Source organism: Ixodes scapularis, unplaced genomic scaffold (assembly GCF_016920785.2).
Source record: "Ixodes scapularis isolate PalLabHiFi unplaced genomic scaffold, ASM1692078v2 PGA_scaffold1__304_contigs__length_218370807, whole genome shotgun sequence".
NCBI classification, from domain to species: domain Eukaryota; kingdom Metazoa; phylum Arthropoda; class Arachnida; order Ixodida; family Ixodidae; genus Ixodes; species Ixodes scapularis.
The window spans coordinates 20,382,099-20,406,505 of NW_024609846.1; the positions used below are offsets into that span (position 1 = coordinate 20,382,099).

General features: G+C 45.2%; 1 protein-coding gene across 1 annotated transcript in view; it reads right to left on the reverse strand.

Annotated features, from left to right (window-relative positions):
- Positions 1 to 22,485, reverse strand: part of LOC115322537 (enteropeptidase-like) — a 45,562-nt gene extending 23,077 nt beyond the window's left edge. The window contains exon 1 of the mRNA XM_029982901.3: positions 22,437 to 22,485. Coding sequence (XP_029838761.2) covers positions 22,437 to 22,485 — 49 coding nt within the window. The remainder of the gene's footprint in view (positions 1 to 22,436) is intronic.
- Positions 22,486 to 24,407: the final 1,922 nt, after the last annotated feature.

Consider the following 24,407-nt stretch of genomic DNA (forward strand, 5'->3'; position numbering starts at 1 on the left):
GGGACCGAGAGAAGACAGCTTTCGTCACGCCGGATGGGCTGTACGAGTTCAAGGTAATGCCCTTCGGACTATGTACGGCGCCAGCAACTTTCCAGCGTGTTATGGACACCGTACTGGCAGGACTGAAGTGGCAGAGCTGTCTGGTCTACCTCGATGACGTCGTGGTGTTTTCCAGCGACTTCGACGAGCACTTGCGACGACTCCGAGCTGTTCTTCAAGCCATACGGACCGCTGGACTCACCCTCAAGCCGTCAAAGTGTCGGTTCGCCTATGACGAACTGAAGTTTCTAGGTCACGTGGTTAGCAACAAAGGCGTGCGCCCAGACCCTGAGAAGACTCGTGCCGTCGCGTCATTTCCAGTGCCGACAGACAAAAAGGCCGTGCGAAGATTCCTCGGACTTTGCGCCTACTATCGTCGCTTCGTTCGGGATTTCGCACGGATTTCCGCACCGCTCACAAACCTCACGAAGGACGCCGAGAGGTTCGAATGGGCCGAAGAACAGCAGCAGGCATTCGACGAGCTGAAGCGACGACTCCAGACGCCTCCGGTTCTTGGACATTTCGATCAGGATGCGGACACCGAGATTCACACTGACGCAAGTAACGCAGGACTTGGCGCGGTACTAGTTCAAGTACAAGAAGGCACCGAACGAGTCATCGCCTACGCAAGTCGGACACTGTCCAAGGCAGAGAGAAATTACTCCACGACTGAGAAAGAATGCCTTGCGGTCGTCTGGGCAATCACGAAGTTTCGTCCGTACTTGTACGGAAGCCCGTTCCGCGTAGTCACGGACCACCACTCGCTCTGCTGGCTTGCGAACCTCAAGGACCCGTCAGGACGCCTCGCTCGATGGAGCCTCCGGCTACAAGAGTTCAACATGACTGTGGTTTACAAGTCAGGACACAAGCACAGCGACGCTGACTGCCTGTCCAGGGCCCCTGTCGAAACACCTTCCGGCAGCAGCGACGACGATGATGACGAGTGCTTTCTAGGGGCAGTGAACACCGATGACATGGCACGACGTCAACGAGACGATCCGGAGCTGCGAGCCTTAATCGAGCACCTGAAAGGGCGGGGCGGTACCGTACCCCGTGTTTTCTCACGAGCCGTGCCGACCTTCACCATTCGGCAAGGTGTACTCTACAAAGAGAACTTCGGGAACAACAACTCGCCGTGGCTGCTGGTAATACCGACCGACCTTCGAGGGGAGATCTTTCAAGCATGTCACGACGACCCGACGTCCGGACACCTTGGATAGAGCCGGACACTGGCCCGTATTCGTGAAAAGTATTACTGGCCCAAGCTCCCCAATACCGTCCACCTGTACACACGATCATGCCACGAGTGCCAGCGACGCAAGAAACCTCCGACGAGGCCGGCCGGACTCCTGCAGCCTATTTCTCCTCCAACTGCACCCTTCCAGCAGATCGGAATGGATCTACTTGGTCCTTTTCCGCCTTCGACGTCGGGGAACCGCTGGATCATCGTCGCCACAGGTTATCTCACGCGGTACGCCGAAACGAAAGCTCTTCCTTCGGGGACTGCTGTGGAAGTTGCCAAGTTTTTCATTGAGTCCATCGTCCTCCGGCACGGCGCTCCAGAAGTTCTGATTACAGATCGCGGATCATCGTTCATGGCACAACTGACCCAAGAAATCCTCCGACTCAGTCACACCAGCCATCGTCGTACAACTGCGTACCACCCGCAGACCAACGGGCTGACGGAGCGACTCAACAAGACAATCGCCGATATGATCTCTATGTACGTCAACGTAGAGCACAAGACGTGGGACGAGGTGCTGCCCTACGTCACGTTCGCCTACAATACGGCGGTTCAAGAGACCACTGGATTCACCCCTTTCCAGCTGGTACATGGTCGGAAGGTAACGACCATGCTGGACGCTATGCTGCCCCATGAGCCATCTGACAACGAGAGCGACGACGCCCAGGCGGTTGCTCAACGCGCCGAAGAAGTTCGCCAGCTCGCCCGACTCCTGATTCAAGACCAGCAACGCGTCGACGCCGGCCGCTGCAACCTTCGTCGCAGGGACGTCCACTTCCAGCCCGGAGATAGGGTGTGGGTATGGACGCCCATCCGTCGCCGCGGCCTCAGTGAGAAATTGCTGAAACGATACTTTGGACCCTACAAAGTGCTTCGTCGCCTCGGTGATCTTAACTACGAAGTCCTCCCCGACGGAACGCGCCCATCTGCAAGACGTCAGCCGCGACCCGAGGTGGTGCACGTCGTCCGGCTGAAGCCGTATTACGAACGATAGAACTTTCCACTCTCGTCGACGGGTGAACTGTGAACTGTGGCTCGCGATTCTGCTGCCTTTTTGTTTTGGATTTGTTTTTGTTTGTTGTTTTTCGTTTTGTGCTGCATCGGGACGATGCACTTTTTAAAGGGGGGGATAATGCCGCGCGCAGGGTCACGGACTTGTAGAAAGTTCTCGTTCACTCTTGCTGCGGACATAACTATCGTTCATCCCTGTTTTTGTTGTTCTAGAAAGTGCTTGTTCATTCTCGCCCCGAGCGCGCTACGCTCGAACCTTCTCCGCCGAATCTTCGAGATACTGACTCACTCTAGATAAGAGGCCGCCCGCGACCTTGTCGAGTCAGTCTCGCCCCAGCGCTCGATTCTGCTGACACGCCGACTTCGACGCCCGCGACGCTCTGCTTTCTTCTGTTTCCTTCTTTATTTTTGGCACAAGTTCGCCACATTAAACGTTTATTTATTTATGTTTATTTCTTGTTTATTGGTCACGACTCACCACCCGTGCTCGGTGCAGATGTGTACAAACAGAGATGAGGTAACGGGAAGTCATGCACTTCACTGATTAGCAAACCATATTCTCAACGGGAGTGCGGAAAGTCGTGTTCCCAAAAAACTACAGAAGGGCTTTTTAAACCTGGACCTGAACAAAAAAAAAATTTACAGTAATGTTTGTCATTAGTTAACACATGCACCAAGCTTATAAAGCCTGCATTTTGACTCGTAAACTAAGAGTCTGCTAAAATGAGATTAACTGACAGGCGAGCTGTTGTATGATCAAAGTGAAAAAAAACCTCGAGACAAGAAACGAAAGAAGGGAACAACAACACCGTCCCTAAATTAGAGAGAGTGTTGTGGTTGTCCCTAGTTTTCGTTATTTGTCTCCAGGTTTATTCACAATGACGAGTCTGCTATTTCGAATGAAACCTGATTCCAGGATTAACACAAGCATTTCTTTTAAATTGGTATTTAAAATTCTTATGGTCTACATACCGTGAAAAGAGCGAAGAAGTATATCACGCCGAAGTAAAGGTATATGCTAAATTAATTTTAATTAAAACAGATACAACGTTTTTGATGTTCTACAAGACAAATTTTTCTTTCAAGGCTGGGTAATTTCAGAAGGTGGCAAAACACAGCTGTATATCCATAGAAACGTCAACCTTTATTGGAGCCTCTGAGGGGGATTGTTTGATTTGTAAAAAGAGTGGAAAGTTTATTATCATTTTAATCACTGACTGTCCTCTTCAAAATGCAGCTCCCTTGGAGAAGTTTTCTCACATGCTTATTTCCTTGTAGCGCTTTGTTTTTATACGATCGTTTTCTCAACATACAATGTTGTCGAGATCAATATAAGTCTGTAATGTTCAAGACTGGTATTGGCGGAGCAGCCCCTAAATGTAGAAATATATATTGGATCTGATTTGAGTCTCGATTCGGTTTTGGAACGAGTTAAAGTGAATACAAATTTCTCGAGAAGCAACGAATGCATTATCGTGAGAAAGAATAATGCTAGTTGTGACTGAGTAACTGCCTATTAGATTATGTAATCAAATGATATGAGACATATGCGCGATCTCTACACGCGTGTTGGGTGAGACTTAGAGCAAAGGTAACCACGGAGTCAAAACTTTGTGTTATTAATGTGTTTGACTAAATTTGTTAATTATTATCACTTCGCTAATAATTATGTTTTTGTCACTCAACAAGTAGTATATATGAAGTCGTATGTAAGATAATAAACCGTAAGTATAATGTTCTCAATATCGGCAGGTTCCTTCCAGGCTCCTCTATTTCAGGCTGGAGAAAAATGTCCATTCCTACGTAAACATTTCTAAAACTCAAAACCGGAGCTACAAAGAGGAGACAAACACTAGACGTCTCAATCGAGACGTCTCGTGTCTGTCCCCTCTTTGTAGCCTCCATCTCGGGTTTCCTTAAGATTAAGCGGAAAAATTTCCCGCTTAATCTAGCTGGATCTAGCGGGGAAATTTTTCCGCTAGATATAGCGGGGAAATTTTTCCGCTAGAATTAGCGGGGAAAATTGTCCGCTAGTTATAGCGGAGAAAATTTTCCGCTAGATTTAGCGGGTAAAGTGTTCCGGTAGATTTAGCGGAGAAATTTTTCCGCTAGATTTAGAGGGAGAATTTTTCCGCTAGATTTAGCGGGGAAATTTTTCCGCTAGAGTTAGCGGGGAAATATTTCGTCTAGAATTAGCGGGGAAAATTGTCCGCTAGATATAGCGGAGAAATTTTTCCGCTCGATTTAGCGGGTAAATTGTTCCGGTAGATTTAGCGGAGAAATTTTTCCGCTAGATTTAGAGGGAGAATTTCTCCGCTAGATTTAGCGGGGAAATTTACCCATAATGCACCGCGCGGTTACGCCGACGCCGACGGCGACGGCGACGCCGACGCCGCTCAAGCCTGCAACGAGCGCCTAAGAGCTGAGCTCTAATATTGTTAATTAACTTTTTAATTAATGAAAATAGACACATGGTTCTAATTACAAAACTTGCTAAGCGTCATCGAAAACCACTAAATCAGTCATTTTCAGAAAGGCTTTGAGCGCGTGAGAAGCGTAGTAGTGCACTAAAGTTACCACTCGTGGAGCAGGTACAAAGCTAGCGGTTGCGATAAGGCGCCCGCGCGATTTTTCCATCTCTCATCCAGCCCCAGCCTTGTACCTGCTCCACGAGTGGTAACTTTAGTACAATACCACGCTTCTCACGCGCCGAAAGTCTCTCTGAAAATGACTGATTTAGTGGTTTTCGATGACGCTGAGCAAGTTCCTAATTGAAACCATGTGTCTATTTTTATTATTAAAAAGTTAATTAACGAATTTTAATTAATTATACTACTGATCGCTACGATTAGTCCCCTATAATATGTCCCCCTAGCCGTATAACTCATCTTCACAAGCGGCATAAGTGTAACTTTCGCGGCTTTTTGGAAACAAACCTGTTAAGCTTGAAGAAAAAACCTATATATATATATATATATAAATATATATATATATATATATATATATATATATATATATATATATATATATTGTGATAATTCAAGGGGCAGTACAGTGTAATCCGGCTCTCCGTGATGATGAACCACAACTTTTTTCAAGCTAGTATTTATCTAACAGCTTGATAGCGACCGTCTACGTCGACGATGCCTGAACGTCTGCTTGCCTGCTCTACTTCACCTCGAGGTGTAGGCGAAAACAGAAATTCGTGTTTCATACTCTATTTATGAAGTGTGACGTTCTCAGCCCTAGTGGCGCCCTCGCTCTTGAGGTTGAGCTGCACTTGTGAAGCGGCGGCGGATGCGGTTTGAAAGCGAACTGCCTTTTCTGTTATCGCTCCAAACAGGTTTCGACTTTTATTGTTTCGGTTTCAGCTTGGGTATTGCTGTGAAACACACGCCTATGCTACAGTTCATCTTTTCGTATGAGGATCACGGTTGAGGTTTCTGAGTTGTGATTGCCGAGCACGCAAGCGTATTGGAGTCCCTTTTATAATGCTTTATTTGTTTTTAAACACCAGCCGATGCTTTCGCTGAACCACTCGGACAGTATCAAAAGGTAAATTACACCATGTTAGATCACCTCAAATTTTGTTTGTCTTGCGACAGACGCAGGTATGCCACAATGATTTAAGTGATGGTGTTAATTTTATCTGCGCTGCAGTGCTTTGGGGTTATTGATGCGTAAACTCTTCCGTTGATGAAAAATCATAGCGCGGGCGCGATACTTCAGAATGGGAATACGCAGACGCTACGAAGCGATGTCAAGTTCTATCTGTATCGTGCTCAGTTAACGCTGGCCCTACAAAAGAGGCGGTGGCGCACCTCTGCTCGGAACACGTAGAGCGAAAGCTCGCGCAGCGGAACCCACCCTATTGGAGAGACCAGTTTGAAAATCTAACTGGTCAAACTGGTATTTGGACTGGTCAGATCGGTCTAACAAGAAATCAAACTGGTGCAACTGGTAGCCAGACTGGTCTAACTGGTAACCCTATTGATCTAATTGGTCACCAGATTGCCTTCTAACTGGCCACCAGATTGGCCTGACTGGTCACCATGTTGGCCTAACTGGTCACCAGATTGGCCGAACTGGTCACGAGACTGGCCGAACTGGTCACCAGACGCCGAACTGGTCACCAGCCTGGCCGAACTTGTCCAATTGGTAACCAGATTGACCAAACTGGTCACCTGATTGGCCTACCGGGATTAACTGGTTACCAGTTTGATCCTTCTTTTTCACTTTATTTTTTGGCTTTTTCACTTTGATTTATTGGCTTTCAAATAAACACGGCATGAACTAACGTTTACCTTTTACTAACAGATTCATCCCCTGAGCCCTTCAAAATACTCTCAGAGGAATGACATTGCTGGAAAAAATCAACACGCTGAGAATATTTTTTATTGCTTAGGCGGTCACCGAGAAATGGCGGACGTTCAAAACGGCCCGTGTAAAAGGCGGAAACGCAGAGCCCGGAAGTAGCAACACTTCCTTCGATTTCCTTGCTCCCAAAACTCTGACTGACTGACTGACTGCCCGGCTAGAGTGCGGTTGTATTGATGTTTGCATGTGCCATGTGTGCGTATGCGCTTAATGTATGCCCAGCTGATGCTCGTAATAGGCATATTTTGTCTACATTTCTGTATAGTAAAGATATCCGAAGCGCGGCGGTGACGTGAACAACTGAAAATATTTTTTTTGTGGAACCGACGGGACAAGTCAACCAGTGTGATCAGTTCAACCACCATGACCAGTTCAACCATCATGACCCCTCATTTAGTATGACGAGTTCAACCGCCATGACCAGTCGACCATTGTAACCAGTTCGAACCACCTTGACCAGTTAAACCGTTATGAAACTGGTCGAACTGGAGCAATAACGAGGTTTGAAACTGGTACCAGCTTGAACTGGTCTTTGCAATAGGGCAAAGATCACGGGCTCAATACCCACCCCAGCTAACTTACGCCGGCCGACTCGCTAACGAACCGGTGTACAGTAATAAAGGAGAGTCCCGCTTTCCTCTCTCTCACTAGTTCGTGCACGTTGCATATCACCTACTGGGTTTGTTTTGACAATTTGTTTGTTGCCAAACTTTGGGAAAAGCCTACGGAGCGAATACAGGGCCAGATCACAAAAGGTACAGACGATAAACTATATTGAAGTTTCCACCGACGCGCACGAAAGAGACGCCATATTCGTTTTGCAGGGAACTAGAAAATCTGCAGATAAATTAAACCAAGAAAACGCGAAAGATCTAAAAAAAAATGGGATAATATTGGCTCATTTTGACAAATATAATTACTATATAGCAAAATTGAGACTAATATATATATATATATATATATATATATATATATATATATAGTTGCACTTAAGACAATATTTTGGTTGGACTATATTCAGCTGCGCTTTGAGACGGCGTGCTGCGGGTCTGTAGCTTTGGTTCCATTGCGACATAAGGTTGTGTTTGAGTATTCGCGACTCCAACGAAACGGACGTCACTTAGTGAGAAAACGTGAACTAGACGGAACAGGTTTTTTCGCGATTTCTGCTCGTCTCTTCTGGCTTCCTTGATTACATTTTGTTGGTGGTTTGCACGATGAAACAGTTGTCCCGGTGGCTCTGTAGCAAATATAGTATCATCTTTTTAACTAGGCTGCTCTTAAAGGGTAACTGCAAAGAAAAAAAGTTTGTTTTTAAACAGCCTAATTGGGAAACGCATGCCACAAAACAAATGTTCCGCGAAAAAAATGATTTTTTTATCAATATTTACGCTACAGGACGTAATTTAGTAGAGTCAGAACCTCTCCACATTTGAAACTCCCGCTCTTTCGACCCCCCGCGGAAGAGGAGTACGCCCCGCCCCTCACTCTCCTTGCGTTGCGGAGTTGAACGACGCAGCGTCTCGACTTCCGGCAAGATCTGGCAACTACGCCAGGCAGCGGTATTGTTTTGGTTTGACGCGGTTTTCGAGCACATATAGCGAATACGTGACCGAAGTGCCCCTGTGATGTTCCCGGAAGACGGAAGGTATCGTTCGTAATCGTCGTGCGTGCTTTGAAAGCGAAGGTAGTCACGGAGTGCGCAACCACAAGCCAAGGTTCACGACAGCGCTGCGTTGGTTTCGGTGATCTCGTTCTGTTTTGTGCAACACGGCGGTGCGACAGAGCTGAAACGTTCGTGGTGTGTGTAATGCGGTGCTATGTGTGTTATGCGGGGTTGACGTACAACGGGTCCAGTCCCGTCGTCGTCAGCCGATCCAGTAAAACTGGCCCGGGGGGAGGCAGCGAGCGTTTTTAAAAGTAAATCTTCCTTCGTTCTGTTTCAAAATGTGGAAGATTCCGGACGCATACCGTGAGTAAAGAGCTGCGGGCGTTTTCAAATGAATTACGTCGTTTTAATTGAACAATGGACTCCGAATTGTTATCCTAAATCTGCCGTTTTTATGCTTCGTGTTGTTGGTCTGCGTTTGCACAGCGACGTGTTGCGCTCGTCGTGCGGTGAATAAATATGGGCAAGATTTCGTACCTGTCTACAGATGCATGAACTGAGACCACTTTTTACGTAGTGAACATGGTGCTTTTTCTTATTTTGTGTGTCTAGTTGTGGACGTTAGGTGCACCCGGTGCGAATCTCGATGGCCTCCGGAGCGATATGACGAGAACGTAACTGGACACGCTTGTCGCTACGCGAACGGACGATTGCCTCCAGCCAAATAGCATTCCTTTCGGGGCGACATGGCTGCTGGAAGGCTCACTATCGGGATCACGCATCTGACATCTCCGAAAAACAAATACAAAAAAGCACGCTAAGCAAGCAAAGAGGAAAACGAAAGAACCGCGCTATGAAAGCCAAAACCCCGCGTCGCTTCCTATCACTAACACCTGCGACAGCTGCTAAACACACACTACTTCACTTCAAGAAGTCTCACTCAAGCACCTGGGTCAGCACGAAACGACGAAACACTGATCACTTTGGCGAAACGATTAGTCGAGGTACGCGAGACAGGCGGGAGCAGAGACTTCGGCGGCCATGAAAGAATGGCTAAGCTTTTGCTTGTTATGGTATGAATCCAAACGGAAGTGCCCGTCTTGTAAACCTTTTCTAAAGAATAATAACTCTCATCACACGGGTTATTCTTTAAACGTAAATATATGCCGCTCAAAAGAAAATTGCAACAAATAACAAAGGTTTAACAACCAAGCTCTAAGCTGTCAATCAAACTCTTGGCCAATGAGAGCCGATTGGGATTAACGTCACGGAATCCCAACTTCGTGGCGCGCGATTTAAAACGGGCGAAATAACCGCAAACTAAAATCAGTCTCACGCAATAAATATTGCTGTAACAATTTTTTTTCTCGCGGAAAAATTGTTTTTTGACACGATTGTCCCAATGGGTGTATCTCGAAACAACCCATTCTTATTTGAACTCTTCTCGTTTGAACCCATTCGCAAAACGCCCTTATCGTTTTAACCATCCGCGTTTCGACCCTTTCTTACTTATACCCGTCTCATTTGAACCCATTCTCGTTTGAACCCTTCTCGTCTGAACCCATTCGCAAAACGCCCTTTGCGTTTTAACCTTTCCCGTTTCGACCCTTTCTCATTTGAACCCGTTGTCATTTGAACACCGTATGAGGTATAGAAAGAAGGAAAAACAGTTGAGGATGAAGGTTGAAGATGAAGCGAAGCGGCACCATCTCTTGCATAGCACATGAAACAATTTTCCTTATGCCTGCGTCCACCCCGAGTCTGTTGACGTAGCTACGTGGTCACATGGTGACGTGGTTTCAAAAGTGCTAGCGCAGATTCGGTACTTCATTTCTCTTCTGTCGCTGTATGTCGTTAAGATGTCGTCGTGTGGAGCGGATGGATCGTTGTGCTAGTCGTGTGCTATTGCTTGTAATGGCCAATTCGGGTGGTCATTTTCCCTGAAAAAACGTTTTCTTCGGCAAGGGCGTTCGCGTGGTCAAAGGCTCGCGGGTGCAAGCTTTTCGGGTTGCGCTTCTCAGGCGTGTACCGGCAATTTACCAGCAGAAGATTTCCCGAGATTCAAGAGGTCGGGCAGCTTGTCTGCCAGACTGTATCCGGTATCGTCACATTCAAATCAAGATAGGGAACCCAACGAAACAATGCTCGCAAAGGCGGCAAATAGCGGGTTCGAGTGGCAAACGAAGCCATCGAGACAGGCACCATTTTGAGCTGAGACAAGATAGCAAAAACAACGAAGAGAAAGATAATTTATGCTTCAAAGAAAGTCAACATTTTTGGAAAATTTTATCCAGCCTGAGCAAGTTATGTTTGCTCTGAGATACGGGCGGCATCATACATCACTTTATTTTACAACTCTGTAATATCAAGTTATTACACCGCTGAAAAAAAAAGTATGCATAGTGATGCAGTTTGAAACTTGAACAGGCATTACAATTTCAAGGAGGGTGGCTGCAATGAGAAGACTGAGGATTCCAAGAAAGGTACTAGAGAGTTTTAGTAGATCGTTCCGATACCCCCGATAGCCCCGATAACGATACTATGCATGCGTAAGGGAGGCGGTTTCGGAGTATCGGGTATCGTTATCGGAGTGATGGGAACGATCTACTAAAACTCTCTACTAACAGATAACAGAATATGAAAAGCGACGCTTGCAAGCCTCCGTGGCAACAGTTAATCGAAAATCCAAACGAAGTTTATTGAAATTTGACGCGCGTGCGGGCAGCACCACACTGATTTATACATCTGCTCTTTCATTGATTTTATATTTTCATATTCTGTCAGCTGTACGGACTGTTGTAATGCCAATATTTTGAAAAGTTTTGTGAAGCCGCTTTTCTTTGCACACATCTCAAAGAGTCGTAATATATGTTGTTGGCGTATGCAGCGTGCTCATGGTACCATAGAATGATCGAAGAAGAAGTCAACAGAGCTCACTCGCGACCCAGTCAAATAAAAACACCAGTTCATTGTGCTTTGCATTCGGGTGGAGAGGGTCACGTGGTGCGCCGCTGGCGCGTTTTTGGTCGCCGGTGCCACAGGCAAGGGCTCGAAGGCAATTAATAACCCGAATTCACCATAAATACCACAGAAAGACTGCGAGATCGTGATGTTGGATTAATTTGGGTTCGAAATGAGAGAGGCTAAAATGAGAAAAGTCTTTTTGACAATGGTCAAAACCAGAAAGTATGTTTTGAGAAAATATGAAATGAGAAAGGTTAAAATGAGAAAAGTCATTTTGAGAAGGGTCAAAACCCGAAAGATTGTTTTGAGAACGGTTTAAATGAGAAAGGGAGAAACGCGGAAGTTGTTTTGCGCTGGGTTGAAATGAGAAGGTAAAAACGAGAAGGTAGAAATGCGAACGGGTTCAAATGAGAACCACCCGTCCCAATTAGGCTGTTTAAAAAAAATCTTTTTTTTTTTTCTCTCCAGTTACCCTTTAACGCAACCTACACCACCGCGTGAACCAGCCATTCCACATTTTCATCATTCATAGCGCCGTGGAAGGACAGTAGGCAGTCCTTTCGTGAGGTGGCAGTAATAAAATTAATTTAAAGAAATTGCAGTAACAAATTTACAATAATCAAATTAATTGTTTTGCTAATGAGTAATCTAATGTATAGCTCTTATAGGCTGCCGATTGAGTAGTGCAATGAATTACTTTCGGTCAGTAAATTAAAAAAAAAATACTCGTTAATTTTGAAATTACTTTTTTCCCAAATAAGAAAGCCCAGTGGCCAACCTTATAAAAAAACGCACCGCCACGGGGTGAATCATGTTGATTGTTGCGAAGCTCCGGTGGTGCTTTTCTGCGTTGACGCTGAGCCGCAGCATGCCGAGCCTTTCGTTCGTTTTCATCCGCTGCGTTCAAATGCTCAAATGCGTATATAACCACGTTCCATGGCCCACATTCTCTTTCTGACATGGATGAAATTGATCGAAAAGCTCGGCATGCTGCGGCTCACCGTCTACGCAGACAAGCACCACCAGAGCTTTGTCCCAATCAACATCATTCACCACGTGGAGATGCGGTTGTTCTTTTTTTCTTTTTGCCTACAAGAGCACGGGAGCACGTGCTCACGTGCTCGTGAGCATGAGCACCAGAAGCCGGACGTCGGACGGACATACGGACATGGCTAGCCCCTAATGGGGTATCCACACGAAGGAGAAATCCGCCCCTTTCCTCCGCGGAGCGCGCATCACGTGAGACATACGTCATTCCTTTCTGACGCCTCGCGGCGCCGTTCTCCTCCGTGGCGGAGGCGCGAAGGCTTCGTTCTATCAGCACGAAAGCTCTGCAGGTGCACGCGGCGGAGCCGGGGACGGAGTTTTCCGGGTTGTTTACGTCACGACATCCGTCCGCGGAGTTCTCCTTCGTGTGGAAACCCCTAAAGGGGTATCCACACGAAGGAGAAATTCGTCCCTTTCCTCCGCGGAGCGCGCATCACGTGAGACATACGTCATCCCTCTCTGACGCCTCGTGGCGCCGTTCTCCTCCGTGGCGGAGGCGCGGAGGCTTCGTACTTTTAGCATGAGAGCTCCGCAGGTGCACGCGGCGGAGCCGGGGACGGAGTTTCCCGGGTTGTTGACGTCACGGCATCCGTCCGCGGAGTTCTCCTTCGTGTGGATACCCCTTAAGAAGCTTCGCCCTTAAAATAACATAACAAATATTTTTATAGAGAAATTTCGTGATGCAGACAACGGAGCAAATAAACGACAGCCATCAGAGCGCAGAACCTCGTACGAAGAGCTCGACAGACGCACAAAGGCGGCTGGAAAGGCGAAAGAAAAAAGCTTACATGCAAAGACATCACTGGAAGACCACGGCTCACGAACACTGCAAGCAGATTCACTGCGGTTACGTCATCACCACGACATTATACTTCATTCATACATAATCTGACATTGCGGTGGGAGCTATACCAGCTCACAAGAACCAATGAACCACTTTCGTTTCATCGCCTGACCCGCCCTTTCCTCTGCATGCAGGTTTCAGCGAGAGCCCGGTTATGTGGCGAAATATAGACGCTTGACTGTTCCGTAGCTTCCACCGCACTGTCCGCTTAGGGATGAACAGCAAGCGAGGTCAGCACATTTTAAAACCTGAAAGGACAGGACAAATAAATCTCCAGCCTTCTTGCTGGAGTGTCAAGCAAGGTCAAACCGTAAGCTTCGATCATTGTGAAGAAGTAACGACCGGAATAATTAGTTAACAACAACCGCCTTGTCAACGCCCCAGACGTTTTATGCGTATTCCTAGCCTTGTTAAGTGAAGGTGATTTACGCAGTCGGAAAAAACTGCAATCGAGCAAAACAGCAACCGCTCGCCGTATGCCTCACTGACTTCCTTTCAGACCTTTATACGCAAATAAGCCTGCGAGCATATATCGCTACCCGTTTGATGGGAAAGTACACACTTTGAGTAAGCTCGAGGTATCCATTTCTTTAGGTAGCGACGCTTCCGCCCAGCGAATATTCAACCCCTTTGTGTGGCAACGCGCAACAACTTAGGCTTTTCGGGTTTTCGGGAACAATATTCCTTGAGAGGCATGACCGGGGATACGTCAACTAGTGCTCTTGTGAGAATGAGATTAGATTCCGTAAGGTAAATGTTTCAGGTAACAATTTATTGAAAGATCGGGCTCCCCTTGACCCTACTTAACATACTGACCCAGGTTTTTGGTCATTTTCAATGAGTAAGAGGGAAACAGCACCTTTTAACTAATAACGTTCCCTGCTGAATGAACCGAAAACACGTCAGTGGACTCTTTTTAGTCACATCTAAAGAGGAAGCTATTCATACTGTTTAACGCTCATGTCGTGTCCGCCAGCAGAACGACCGTTCAGTATCGTTCGGTTCGTGGTGCATCGGGCTTTTGAGGTGTAAACAGGAAGACCTGAGTTTTGGTACATATACTGTAAATAAAATGAGCACAAATGACTGACTCGATGCATTGAAAATAAATATCAAAGTAATTGTATTACTCTGAAGTAATTCTAATGTAATTACTTTTAGTCTTCGGTAATTTGTGATGCCATTTATTTACTTTTCGCAGTTTCAGAAATGTATTTAGTAAAGTAATTCGACCATCGCTTATCTCTTCCTTTCTTTTTCTAAGAAAATTAAGCCCCTGAAAACTCAGTTACGCCAGCACATCGTTGCAGGTTCGTAACGTTGAGATAAAAATTGGGGCTAGCCATTTTGAGTCAGATGGTTGCTTGATGATGGCGCAGCGTTGCGCGTTGAGCTGGCACATGGTACTGCACGATCTGTTTTAGACCGCCATATTTGTCCCATACTTGAATTCCCAATAGGTCGCGGTAGTCACAAATATACATAGAGGCGGAAACATGGGCTGTGAAACTCAGAGGAGCAGGTAGTAATATCGACTGGAGCAAAGATTTACAGCGTGAATGGCATGTTAACTAAGAGATTAATATCTTATTTCATTAATATTCAATGTCGAGAAACGATATTCGCGTCAAAAAAGCTGATTGTTTTTAAATTATTTGGTAGGAAGGTTGTCACCGAAAAAAGACGCGCTTTGAGAAAGGCCGGTATAAAAGTAAAAATAGCAAACGACGCAGCAAGTGATCGGTGTAGTTGGGATCATGCACGTGTTTTTGCGCGCTGCGTTTGTTTACGTATGTGGTGCGTTCAGCCGATTTATGGCGTGCGTAATGTTTGTGCAATATAAAGTGTAGACGGTGCAATTATATCCGCGCGAGGAATGCAAATAATATTTGGGACCTTTGAATAGGGCTATAGCTAGCACCTTCTAGCTTCTCCTTAAGTGGGAACTAAGATCTTTTACAGAAGCTATCATTCACTCTGAACCAACGTAGTGGTTTTTTCATAGTCTTGCTAATGAGACTAGTTCCCTTTAATACATTTTTAAGTATTAACTGTTAAGAGCACGCCTGCTACACGCTGTAGTTGGTAAGAAGTTAGCAACATATGCGACAAGAGTAACTAACCAAATGTTATTGAATAGTACGACCTTTTTTCTCAGAGTACCCTCTAATTATTTTGGCCAATTATATAATAAAAAGCATCAGAGTATTTCGCGGACGTTCGGTAGTACGTGTAGCGGCCCGCGGCCCGCTAGAGGGAAGACCTGTAGCGGCCCGCTAGACACGCAACACTCGTCCAGGCGGTACCGGGAAGGAACAGATACTCCAAACACTTATTTCTGTATTTGTGATGAGTACAGCACAGGTGTACTATAAATAAAGATGAAGTAATTTCTGCCGTGTCGCGTTTTATTGGTCCGACAGTTGGAAGGGGTGAGGCTTTAACATACTGATGTGGGTAAGGACTATTATTAAAGGGGCACTCAAGCGGTTTTTGAGTTCGTGTTCTGATGATGACAGCTGAGTTTAGACGCCCTAAGTGTCCCTAAAAAACAAAACATAGAGTCATACGGTGATTATTTCTTTAATAAAAATGTAATTGAAGGCAGCCAAACCTCGGATCCATCCGAAAACGAAACCACTCTCATTGGTCACCGCTCGCATACCAAAACGATCTCGGGCCAATAGCGTTGGACGACGTTCCGTCGCGCAGTGATCCCGAGGTAGCCGGGTAGCCGCACCGGCCGGCCGAACTCTTCGTCATTCGAGCTTCGATCATTGCGGAGTTCTCTACGCTCGAGGACCTGACGCCGTTAGAGTTTGACATTCTTCGGCGGACAGACGACCTGAGGATGATTTCCTATGACGCCACTCCTACGTGCGATGTGGATGATAGCAGCGGTTCGGAGTCGCGTTCGGGTTCCGAGGACGCCGAAACGCAGACCTTTTGGGGCGTTCTTTGATTTGCGGTTGGCGCAAGTCGTAACCAAACCAACGTTTGGCATAGCAGCGTAACCTTTGGTACGTGATGTCAGACGATGTCGGCACGTTGACATTCGCCTCGGGAGGACGGCGGGCTGGCTCAGACATGTGCGACGAGCGCGTTACCTTCGGCTGCGTCCGTTGCAACCGAAACGACCGCTCTGCGCCGCGCTTACTTAAGCGCGAAATACATGTACGACGAAATCGTCCGATCCGACGTCCGATCAGGCGATACGACGGTCGGAGGCGAGGGCTTTCAACGCTCTCCGTCCAAGGTGGTTCTGGCAGTCCGCACGGTCGGAGGCGAGGGCTTTCAACCCTCTCCCTCCAAGGTGGTTCTGGCAGTCCGCACGTCAGATCGGGCGGTATCGTCGTACATGTGTTTCGCGCATTACAACTGCAAACACTGCAAGAAGCGCAGCGGGTCGTCAGCTGTTTCGGCGGCAATGCCGTAACAGAATATAGACAGACAGTTTTCTATAGCCTAAAGGTTTATTTTGTTTTTCATGATAGGCTTGTAGGGTACAGCGGATGAAGAAAAACCAGAGAAAGATGCAGTACGCCGTCCTGGACGATCATGACTCTAATACACGACTTCGCCAATATTACAAATATCGCCACACGCGTTTTCTACGATTATAAAAGACGATGTAATCTTAGCAGCGATATAGCAACGTAGAAATATGATTTCGTGATCAGGATAGACGTTGCGAGCGTTCAGGATTGCTAACACTAATCACTTTTTTCCGGTGAAGAAAATGCGTGAAAATTCGCATTTTTTATATGGTACGCGCCAGTAATACCTTGAACTTGAGCACACGCATGAAATGCGCCAAATAAGAAATCCGGGCGATGTTCGAGGACCCAAATGCTTAGAAAGCACCACTGTAGTCGAAGTAAACAAGCATGACGACACGGGCATTTCTGCTGTTTTGAGGGTGCCGCCACGACATCGCCGCACGAGTAGCTGGGTCTTCCCTTCTAGTACGTGCTGGGTTATCATAGCGACACAGGACGAAAATTCGCAGTCAAGGTTCATCGGTCTCGAGCTCGGATGCCTCCCGAGCTCGAGACCGATGCAGACTGGGCCACGAATGCCTTACGCTGCTGTCATGTCGGCGAACGCGAGTGCTGCTCCACCTACCACGATTGCGTCTGGGACCCTCGATCGACAGTCTTCGTCAGCTTGGACTGCCCCTGACATCGGCAGTCACAAGACGGATTTGAACTACGATACCGCTACATCGGCTGCGTGTGCTTCGACGGTCGCGGGCCGTGCGGGCCAACCTGTTCCGGGGGTCAACTCCCCAACGAACGTTACCGAGGACGGTTTTGTGCCGTGGAAGTCTCGACGCCAAGCAAAGGCCTCCAGTGGAACGTCCAAGAACTGCAAGGTAAAATCTGTACCGCGGAAGGCGCTGTCGAAGGCCCTGTTTGTGTCTAGGCTAGATCCGGACACATCGGTTACAGAGGTGCTCGATATTATCAAGCCTGTTCTGAAGGCAAAGATCGCCTCTTGTGCTAAACTTAGGACAAAATACACCTCGTATTCTTCTTTTCATATATCTGTGGAAGACGAGACGTTCGAGGCCTTAAATAACCCTGAAGTCTGGCCGGAAGGGTGCCTGTTTCATCAGTTTTTCGGGAAACTGGACGCGTCGCGGGTGTCTGAATCAATAGACCAAAATGGCAGCGTCGAAGAACACAATTAAGGTATACTATCAAAACGTCCGCGGATTACGAACGAAGGCAGATGAATTTTCGTCCAACCTAGCGCTTTCCTCTTTTGACATAATCTGTCTTACTGAAACTTGGTTATGTGCCGAAATACATGATTCACAATATTTTGCGAATGACTACACTGTGTTTCGCCGCGATCGTGATTATAGCGCCACTGGTCAACGTTTCGGCGGTGGGGTGTTAATTGCAGTCTCGAGCAAGTTAAAATCGTGCCGTAGACAAGACCTTGAGACTTGTGACGAGTGCGTATGGCTCGAAATTTTATTGCGTGACCGTAGTAAATACCTCATCGGAAACTATTACTTCCCACCTAAATTTGAATGCTCAACTTTTATTTCACACTTCGACACTTTAACAAGTCTAATCAATTTTAGCGAATACAAAGTGCAAATTTTTGGAGATTTTAACCTTCCAGGCGTAGACTGGGCCCTTGGCAGACTTGATTGTTGTGATTACCTGACAGAGAGCAAAGCTTCTTGGTTTTTGCCACTTATCAACTTTTATGGTCTTTCACAGCACAATAATCTAACGAATGCTTCTGGCAATACACTTGACTTGCTTTTATCAAACTTCCCTGTTGGCGCGATAGCGTCTTCGTCACACCCCTTGGTGAGGGTCGATGCTTATCATCCGCCCTTTGAAGCCGAATTTTACTTGCCATGTTTATCGCGAGAACTATCGAAATTCATTTACTGTTACGAAAAGGGAGATTACTTCAGCATTTACAGGCATGTAGAATCACACGCGTGGTCTGAGCTATATGATTCCAATGACTCAGATTTTGCAGCACAAAAATTGACTTCGGTAATGAAGGAAGCTATCGAAGAGTATGTGCCTAAAAGGCTCGTTAAACCGAGGAAATTTCCGAGCTGGTTTTCGAGGGAATTGAAGACTGCTCTGCGTAAAAAGACTCGTTTTCATGGTCTATACAAGAGAACGTGTAAACAAGTATGGTACCAAAAGTTTTCCAACTTTCTTTCCTTAGCTAAAATATTGCTTGCACGTGACAAATACGTCCATGAAAGACATGTTGAAAATAGTCTATATTCTGATCCCAAATCTTTCTGGAAACACGTAATCACCAAACCGCATTCGTTTTCACAACATTCATCTCTGCGCTCATCTAGTAACGGTGATACTCATTATGTTACATCGCCAAAAGACATCGCTGATGAGTTTGCCTCGTTTTTTAGCAGCTGCTACTTACCGCCCATACATTCGGTGAAGTCAGATCTAATCAATGATCCCAGTGATGGGGACTCGCTCTCCCTGTTCAGTGTTGCTACACGGGACGTTGAAAAGGCGATTAAAAAGCTCAAGCCGAAATCGTCAGTGGGCACTGATGACATTCCACCATTTATTATTAAAGGATGCTGTGGGCTTCTAGCGCCAATTTTAGCCCATATTTTTAATGTATCTTTGCGTACCAGTATGTTTCCAGCAATATGGAAGGAAGCCATAGTTGTGCCCATTCATAAAGCTGGTGATGCTGGTATTGTATCAAATTACCGTCCTGTGTCACTACTGTGTGGTTTTGCTAAAGTATTTGAAACCATTATGCAAGAATGTCTTTTCTCTCATTTATCTAAGTATCTGACGCTGCAACAACATGGTTTTATTAAAGGGCGCTCTGTCGAAACTAACCTTTGTACTTTTCTACACAACGCAGCCCCGGTCGTTTCAAACCGAGGGCAGGTTGACTCGGTATATTTCGATCTTACAAAGGCTTTCGACAAGGTTGACCATGCTTTGCTTGTACATAAATTGAAACAATATGGTTTCGCCCCTAAACTTTGTGAATGGGTTTATAGTTACTTGTCATCGAGGAAAAATTTTGTTCGAGTTGATACTGTTTTATCTAATCCGTTTTTCCCAACTTCAGGCGTACCCCAGGGGTCAGTGTTGGGGCCACTGTTGTTCCTGGTATTTATAAATGATATTTTAAAGTGTGTAAAGTTTGCTAAAGTGCTTTTATTTGCCGATGACATTAAGTTATTCTCAAGTATTTGTTCTGAAAAAGATTGTGATGCGTTACAGTCTGATGTTTCGAGTATTTTGCAATGGTGCTCATCCAACCGTTTGCCTTTGAATATAAACAAAACTAAAGTCATCTCGCTAACTAGACGTAAAAATCCCTTACATTTTAAGTACATGTTGGGAAACTGTATTATTACTCGAACTGATATGATCAGGGACCTCGGGGTGTTAGTCGATTGCAAACTGACGTTCAGTTCTCATGTAACTACTATTTGTGGTACCGGGTTCAAAATGCTTGGTATGATCTCCCGTTTGACTCGGCACTTCCAAGCACCTGAGGCCATATTACGTTTATTTTGTGCTCTGGTCAGGCCCAGGCTCGAATTCGCTTCTGTCGTGTGGAACCATTTAACGGAGACTGAATCTAGACGTATTGAAGCGGTGCAAAGGCGTTTGGTTCGCATAGTCTATGATCGATACTTCCACAGAAGACTTTACTTCGACCACCATTCTCTGCTTAAGATTTTGAATCTCAGCACTTTGGATGACCGAAGGCATTGCCGAGATGCGGCTTTTCTACAAAAGCTTATCCAGGGTGTAATTGACGTACCTGACCTTTTGGACAGCATAAAGTTACGTGTGCCAACGAAATTCACGCGACAGTGCGACATGTTCTACCCCGACATGCGATTAAAGGAGTAACCAATCTATCGTATTCAGACATCATGCAACCTCCTTGTCCAGCACGATTTTTTTTTCATGCCTTATTTTACCTTTAACACCTGATGTGTATTTTATGTACTTTGTTACGACTGTTTTATTATGCTGACTGTTCTAATATGACTATTGTGGTTTCCATATGTTTGCATGTTTCATAGGAATCTGACTTCTGTGCACCAATGTCAAAACCATTATGGTGTTTTTGGGCACGCAATAAATAAATATCAATCAATCAATCAATCAAAGGTTAGCGCTTTTACGCGGAACGATGAGCTTTCAACACGCCGTCCACGTCGACGATCACCACCGACGCCATGTTTACAGTTTATAATACGTCCGCTTCCGCGCATCCCGAGGGAAGGAGAAATTCACCCTCTGCGGAGGAAGGCAAGGAGGAAACGTAGTCCCTTGTTTGTGAAACGATAATTGCAGTATCGCGTATTTTAAACGAACTATTTCACGTATTGTGAAATTATCATGCAAAACCTATCTGAATGAACTGAATATTGTTTCTTTAGCGAAACTTTACAAAGGCCGCCAAAGTGTTCAGACATACGATAATTTCATTGGTCGGCGCAGGAACAGAAAAGAGTCCGCACGTAGTTTATTCCTGCGTGATTAATAGGCGGTTCTGCGTTTCAAAACTGAAGATACTCATTCACTTAAACTTTCTTAAAGCCATCGCACCAAAAAGTAGCTTCCTGAAAAACCACTTGAGTGCCCCTTTAACGGTTAACGGCAGAGGGTTAAGAGCGAATCCAAGGTTCAAATGTTAGCATTCACCTCTAACCAATGTAGTCTAATCAACAGTTGAATCGAATGATTATCGCGTCACCTTCAATATACATTCACCATGCTCACTGCAGATGTCTACGGACAGAGGTAAGGCAAAGGAAAGCCATGAGCCTTAGTGACTAGCCAACCGTATTCTCCACGGGAGTGAGGAATGGTTTAGTTCTAGCACCACGGAAGTGAATTCTAGACTTGGACATGAAAGAGCGAAACAAAGGAAAATCTTTTGTATTAAAGAAATGTCCGTTACTAGCTATCACATGTACAAAGAATACCAAGCCTGAATTTTTATGCATAAACTAATACTCTGCTAATTCGTGCAAAACACTATTCCAGGCTAAACGTAAAACTGATGTTTTTATATTGGTATACAAAATCCCGGTGCTCTTCAGTGAAGATATATGCTGATGAGGCTTAATTTGAAACACAGGCATATTTACAGCGGGTTCATCGTTCTATTAAAAATATAAGTTTATTTCAAGACTAAGTAATTCCAGACGGTGGCAAAAGGCAACTACATATCCCTAGACACGTCAGTTTGTATCGGAGCCTCTGAGGGGTGTTATTTTATTGGTAAAAAGACAGAGAAGTTCATGATCCTTTTTAATCACTGACTGTCCATTTCGAAATGCAGTTGTCTTGCAGGAGTTTTTTCACACACGCTTATAGACTTGTATTGCTTTACTTTTTTTTCCGAGCATTTCTCAAAATATATTGTTGTACAGATCAATATCAATCAGCTTAGTTTGAACACAACTTTTTGAAGGGAACAATGAAGAGAAGCAACGATAGATATTTGACCAGGCTTTAATCCCGACTTACTTTTTGAACAAGTTAATGTCAATAGACGCCCCCCGACAAGCAATGAAAGCACCAACGTGAGAAATTCTAAGCTTAGTTCCAACTGAGTGACTCCGCATTAGCTTATGTAATCAAGAAATAAAAGACATGCGCTATCTCTACGCACATGCTGAGAGAGACTTAGCGCAAAGGTAAGACTTGAGTCAGAAATATATGTTTTGTCGCCACTGCTTTCTGCTTGATTAGTAAACGGATATCACTTCACTAATTAATGGCGTTTTCCTCACTTACCGTATAGCAAGGCAATGGTGTATACGAATATGAGAAAGAGTGAATTCATTGCTCTCAATATCGGCAAGGACCTCCTAGGTTGTTTTTTGATTCCAAACTGGGAAAAACACAAGTGCTGCGTGTCCGTGTTAAATGCGCTTTTATGCGACTTAAACGCCCTTATGCTGATGCAAGAACTTCCGCCTTCATCCTCAAATACAAAGCGCTTGTGTGACGTCATTTGAACTATGAAGTTGTTTGGATGCAGCGAAAATACGGTTTCAGATTCCGATGTTACCACCCACTTCTAAACAATTGAAAGTCACCTTTGAATATGTATTGTGCTATTTTGATACCCACACCAAACGTTTCGGCATTGAGATGTCAGAGGGGTTTAGAAATTGCTTTGGACGCAAAGTTGACGGATCCCCACGACTTCTTTGGTATAGGGTGATTTCAGATAAGATCGACCAAAGGATGGCTAGTCGACATTTTCAAATCAACTGATGTTTTTATATGTTATTGTCTAGTGTCTGGTATGAACGAATCCAAACTTAGTTTTGACTAGAAAAAATAGTTGGGGACAGGAAAAATCGTAAGGCATGAGGTGGTGGACAGTTGCATTAACGCGCACTGAAGGAGGGGGCCCGTTTGAGAGTGAATAACTAAAGCGATAACATTAGGAGAACTCTAATATGTTTTAGGCGCAAACTATGGGTATAGCTTGCTTGTAATATAATGTAATCATATTTATTTAAAATTTATTTATTTTTCTAAAAATTGACAAACATGCCTGCTCGAACGACAAACGGCAAACTTTGGAGGTCTGTATCTCATGAAATAATTTAATCATTATGATATAATTTGCAGATATTGTTCTACTAATATATAGCTAATATTTAAAAAATAACTAAGGTATCTGTGTGATACAATAGTTAGGATATATTTAGTCAAACATGGAAAAAAAATCAAACAAAGAAAAATTCCGATGCGAATAAAAAAAAACACCACCCTCGATTTTTTTTAAATTTAGGTAACCTGTTATACTCTATTTCGGCATTCATTTCCATTAAAAACATGTTGCATCATTTTATTGAGAAAGAAGATACAACTCCCCAAAGTAGGGTCCTTTTTCAAAGCCTACACTTAGCAGTGTTTTATACAAGAACTGACTCTGAGTTCCAGTTTCATGAAACCAACAGACATCTTTTATATATTTATATTCAGATGAGGCCAATGATAACTAAAAAAATCGTTCACATACTTAAATTAAGGAGAAACTACTGTGTACAAAGAGGTATCATATTACGGACTAGTGATCCGAGAAAAGATCATGCAGCCATCGACCACTAGGAACTTTGTTTACTTTATTCTCCTGCGACACTATATGCTATTCCCTCTTCTGCTCTACCTTCATCTCTCTCTCTCTCTCTCTCATATATATCCCTGATATATATCCAGAACAAAAACATGTTCAAGCATTCCCTTTCTGCGTGGTAGTGTTCTGTGGCTAGCAAAAATCATTTCCTCGCTAAGCTCACGATTATGGCAAAATAGTTGCCGGAAACCGCAGACGACAGTCGTCGCTAGTTCTGGCAAAACAGCCGATACAATCTTTTTTTCGCATTTCCCCGCTTGCTGTCAAGGACAAGGGGGTTCGCTTCAACCAGCAAAACATGGCCGCCGACGCCTGTTTACTGAGCAGTCATGCCTGTCGCCATCTCACTCGCTGGCGTCACGGGCGATAATATCAGGCACAAAGTGGCACACCAACCGGCAGCATTATCCCCAAATACTCGAGCCTCGCGTAAATACATAGAGTGTAAACGCTGTCGCCATGTTATCGTAGTAAGACCGCCCCCCCCCCTCCCCCAACGGGGGACTGCAGTACGCGACGGCGTACTAACACAACGGCGACGATATCGACATCGCGGGCTCCGAATTTTCCCATAGTTCTACTCCACGGGCATTTCTCGAAACGCTTGATATTGT